Source organism: Babylonia areolata, chromosome 8 (assembly GCF_041734735.1).
Source record: "Babylonia areolata isolate BAREFJ2019XMU chromosome 8, ASM4173473v1, whole genome shotgun sequence".
NCBI classification, from domain to species: domain Eukaryota; kingdom Metazoa; phylum Mollusca; class Gastropoda; order Neogastropoda; family Buccinidae; genus Babylonia; species Babylonia areolata.
In genome coordinates this window covers 40,928,441-40,933,440 of record NC_134883.1, presented here as the reverse complement: position 1 = coordinate 40,933,440, position 5,000 = coordinate 40,928,441, and the positions used below count along the sequence as shown (strand labels likewise).

The 5,000-nt window shown below is 43.1% G+C and overlaps 1 protein-coding gene across 1 annotated transcript in view; it reads right to left on the bottom strand.

Annotated features, from left to right (window-relative positions):
- LOC143285287 (ribitol-5-phosphate xylosyltransferase 1-like) overlaps positions 1-5,000 on the bottom strand; it is a 331,653-nt gene that overhangs the window by 23,346 nt on the left and 303,307 nt on the right. Inside the window, exon 7 of the mRNA XM_076592548.1 lies at positions 3,833-4,012. Within this exon, the coding sequence (XP_076448663.1) occupies positions 3,833-4,012 (180 nt within the window). The remainder of the gene's footprint in view (positions 1-3,832; positions 4,013-5,000) is intronic.

The window sequence follows — 5,000 nt, the reverse complement described above, 5'->3', positions numbered from 1 at the left end:
TCTAACCTGCACCAAATCAGTCCACTTTTTAAACAGAGCACACCGGACAGAAAGGTCACATCGCATTTTGACCAGTGCCACATCTTTACACTTAAAACAACGCACACCAGATATAAATGTCAGAATTCACCTTGACCTGCACCAAATCTGCCCCCTTGTAAGCGTGCACACTAGATAGAAATGTCAGATTTCAATTTGACCTGAGCCACATTTGTCCCCTTGAAAGAGAGGACACCACATAAAAATGTTAGATTTCAATTTGACCTGTACCACATATGTCACACTGAAACAGAGGACATCAGACAGAAATGTCAGATCTCATTTTAACCTGCACCAAATCTGTCCACTTTAAACACCAGGTAGAAATGTCAGATCTCAATTTGACCTGCACCAAATCTGTCCACTTTAAACACCAGGTAGAAATGTCAGATCTCAATTTGACCTGCACCAAATCTGTCCACTTTAAACACCAGGTAGATATGTTAGATCTCAATTCGACATGCACCAAATTTGTCCCCTTGAAACAGAGCACACCAGTTAGAAATGTCAGATCTCAATTTAACTAGCACCAAACTATGTTCCCTTGAAAGACAGCACACAATTCAGAAATGTCGGATGCCTTAACCTGCACAAAATCTGTCCACTTAAACAGAGCACACCGGATGTCAGATCTCAAATTTACCTGCACCAAATCTGTTCCCTTAAAAAACAGAGCACACCAGAAAGCAATATCAGCGGCCGGGTAACATTTTACTTCTACAACTGTCCCATTGAAATAGAGGACATCATTACTATAGAAATGTCAGATCCACAGCTGCCTCTGTATCTTTTGTGTGATATCGAAGTTCTCCTTGATCTTCCGTTCGAACGTCCTTAGCTGTTGTACACGTATTTGGTGTTGTCACGTTTCTCTGTAACTGTTTCTAGCTACGAAACATCAGGCTCTTGTGTGTGTGTGTGTGTGTGTGTGTGTGTGAAACACGATAAAAAAACCTTAGACTTATTATGCTGAAGAAAGATTCGGAAGAGATCGTTGTAATACAACGTCAGCGAAAAAAAGGCCAACGATTGTTTACATTTTCTTGTTGGAAGAGGCTTTCTGTGTAATTTATTTCATGCAGCCAAGACAGTTTGGTTAAACTTAAGTAATGTTGCAAAGATGAGCAACGTAGTCTGATCTATCCTGAGGTTTAATACCAGAAAAATACTATCATCATTTATGTTGTGTTTCACATAGTCTGTATTCTGTTTCTGATAGTTATGTTATCTTAATTGTTTGTGTTTAATTTTGGTGTAAAATACCATTGCTGTTACATAATATCCCCCATGCCCCAAAAGGGGTGAAAGGATTAAATATTATTGATTCTTGATTCTTGTGTCTGTGTGCGTGTTTGTCTTTAATATTGCCACTTCACGTTCGGAAAATAAAATGGTTACACTTCCATGTATACCGTTCGCTTGTGTGACCGTTCATGTATATTCAGTTACGCGAAAAGAAATGTCAGACCCAACATTCCCCTCCCACACCCCCCCCCCTTTTTTTTGGCCCCACATAACGTTACCTTCCCATTTGACACACCTGGCATTACTACCTGGGTACCATCTCAGCTTGAATGCCTGGAGGAAAACAAGACACACTCTGGGGATCAATGAAAGAAACCAAACCCAGGCCTCGCATTTCCTTTGGGCTGAAGGAAAATTGGCCTCCCCCACCCCTTACCCCCACCCCCGCCCCCTCCCCAAGCTGTCCGTTTTTACGCCCGGACTGAAAAATGACTTCCTTTTCTCTCCCTCGGACGGACGTGGAATGGGGGGAGTGAGGGAGTGAGACAGAGAGAGAGAGAGAGAGAGAGAGAGAGAGAGAGAGAGAGAGAGAGAGAGAGAGAGAAGGGTGAGAGAGAGTGACAGAGCGAGAGGGATAAATAGAGAGAGAGAAAGAGCAAGAGAGAGAGAGAGAGAGAGAGCAAGCGAGCGAGAGAGAGTGAGAGAGCGAGAGAGAGAGAGAGAGAGAGAGAGCGAGCGAGAGAGAGATGGAGACAGATAGACAGAGAAAGAGAGACAGATAGACAGACAGACAGAGACAGGCAGACAGAGAGAGACACAGAGAGAGTGACATACAGAGACAGAGGCACAGAAAGAGAGAGGGAGAGAGAGAGAGAGCGGAGGAGGAGGAGGAGGAGGAGGAAAACAATTACTGGCAGTCAGGGTGGTGGGTGGGGAGATCTCCTGTAATGTGATGGAACGAGTCGTGGTGAAAGGGTGAGATGGATGGGAACTGATGGACGGACAGATAGACAGACGGACAAACGAACACACACACACACACACACACACGCACACACACAAATATACACACAGACACAAACACACACACTACGTTGGCACGCACACAACGACACATTCACCGCTCCCTACCCTTCCCACACACGAGGTAGAGAGAGAGAGAGAGAGAGAGAGAGAGAGAGAGAGAGAGAGTCGGTGGGAGGAGAGAGAGAGGGAGAGAGAGGGAGGGAAAGAGAGGGAGAGGGGAGAGAGAGGGGGGGAAGAGAGGGAGAGAGAGAGAGAGGGAGAGAGAGAGAGAATGAGAGAGAGAGAGGGATAGAGAGAGAGATGGGGGAGGAGAGAGAGAGAGAGGGAGAGAGATAGAGAGAGGAGGAGAGAGAGATGGAGAGAGAAAGAGAGAGAGAGCAATAAAAAGATGGAAGAACCCCCCCCCCCCCACACACACACACACACACGCACCACACACACACACACACACACACACACACATACACACACGCACACACACACACGCAACACACACACACACACACACACACACACACACACACACACCTAAAGACTCAGAAAAAGGAAGGAACAATCCAATCAAACATACGCACAACTGCCTGAATAAAACAAACAAGCAAACAAACCCGAAGACCCAGAAGCAACAACAACAACAACTAACCAATCCAACACAAACAAACAGCACACAAATAGTAAAGAGTGGCAACTCTCTCCATTCACAAGGTACACAACTTCAAGTCAGTGCTGCTTACGCTACCGATTCAGCTAGCACACATGGTAAATAAAAGGTACATTGGAACAAACCCAGACACTTCCTCAAAGAAAGGAAGCGCCGGGTCTGTCCTTATACCGATCATTTGACATGTGCACACAGCAGCAATGAGAGAAGAAATGCGCAAACACAAATTAGCTTTTAATCAAGACTGGCATAGCCTCTTTAATCCTGAACAAGCCACACACAACACATGGACAATACACAAAACAGCACACAACCCCAACGACCTAAAATAAACCAACCTCAACCCAAACCCCCCAATCCCCAAAAACTTATCCCCCACCCAACCAACTCACTCCACCCATTCTGATTATTTCACTGATTATTGATTGATTCATTGATTGTTTATTTTATTGACTGAGGTCTTTTTTTCTTTCTCATTATGATCATCATAATTCTTATCATTAATATCATATCATTATTTATCTATTTCATTATTATCATTATTATTATCATCATCATCATCATCATTATCATTATCACCATTATCGTCATCATCAATATTTATTCATTTTATTTACTTATTCATTATCATGATCATCATCAACACCATTATCACTATCATTAATTTATGTTTTAAATCGTAATCTTCATCATTATTATCATCATCATTATAATAATACATTACCATCATCAAGATGATGATGATGATGATGATGATAATAAAATTAATAAATTATTATCATTATCATCATTATTTATTATTATTATTATTATCATTATTATTATCATCATTATTCATTAAGAAAACAAAACCCGACTCACTCCATCCGAGGCTTGACGAGGCAGCCACGGGCCAGGGAGTCCGAGGCGTTGCTGGTGAGCACGTGCAGGAGGGTCTCCCTGGAGGATCCCCGGTACACCGTGCCCAGGAAGTTGCACGTGTAGCGACGCTTCTCCGACAGCGGCAACTGCCTGCTCTCCACCTTGGGGAACTGCCGGTACCTGCAGGGAGAGAAGAGAGAGGAAGGTGTGGGGGAGTGGGTGGGTGGGTGGGGGGGTGGGGTGAGTGGGTTAGATAAGCTGTTGCAAGACACACACACACAGACACAGACACATACACATACACACACAAACATGGCATACAGGACCACCGACAAAGTGTGAGATAAAGAAAGAAAGGATTTGTTTCGGTTGCTTGTTTGTTTGTCCGTGTCTGTCTGTTTGTTTGTAATTGTCCGTGTCTGTCTGTCTGTCCGTGTCTGTCTGTCTGTTTGTGTCTGTCTGTTTGTCCGTGTCTTTATTGTTTTCTGTCTTTCCGTACTTATGTTTTTCAGTACATCTTGAACAGTTCGTTGATTTACTTTTTGACTCACTTGTGTAAACAAAGTGAGTCTATGTTTTAACCCGGTGTTCGGTTGTCTCTCTCTCTCTCTCTCTCTCTCTGTGTGTGTGTGTGTGTGTGTGTGTGTGTGTGTGTGTGTGTGTGTGTGTGTGTGTGTGTGTGTGTGTGTGTGTGTGTGTGTGTCCGTGTGTCTGTGTGTTTGTGTGTCCGTGGTAAACTTTAACATTGACATTTTCTCTGCAAATACTTTGTCAGCTGACACCAAATTTGGCATAAAAATAGGAAAAAGTCAGTTCTTTCCAGTCATCTTGTTTAAAACAATACTGCACCTCTGGGATGGGCACACACACAAAAAAAAGAAGCCTAATCATATGCAAACTGCATTTACTGCTACATTTACATTTTTTGTATTCTCTAAACTTGGCACTTTGACCTCTTATTCTGACCCAACAATAAGAGGAGTCATTATTATTTTTGCAAACGTTTTGGTGCAGATAGTAAAAAAAGGGGGAAATTATTCTGTAATTAATGCTAGGGGACTTAATTTATCACAAGTGAGTCTTGAAGGCCTTGCCTCTCTTGTTGATTGATATTTTGTGTTGGATTGTACTTTATTTGCTTCAACGTCTGAATCAGCGCGCTTGCGTT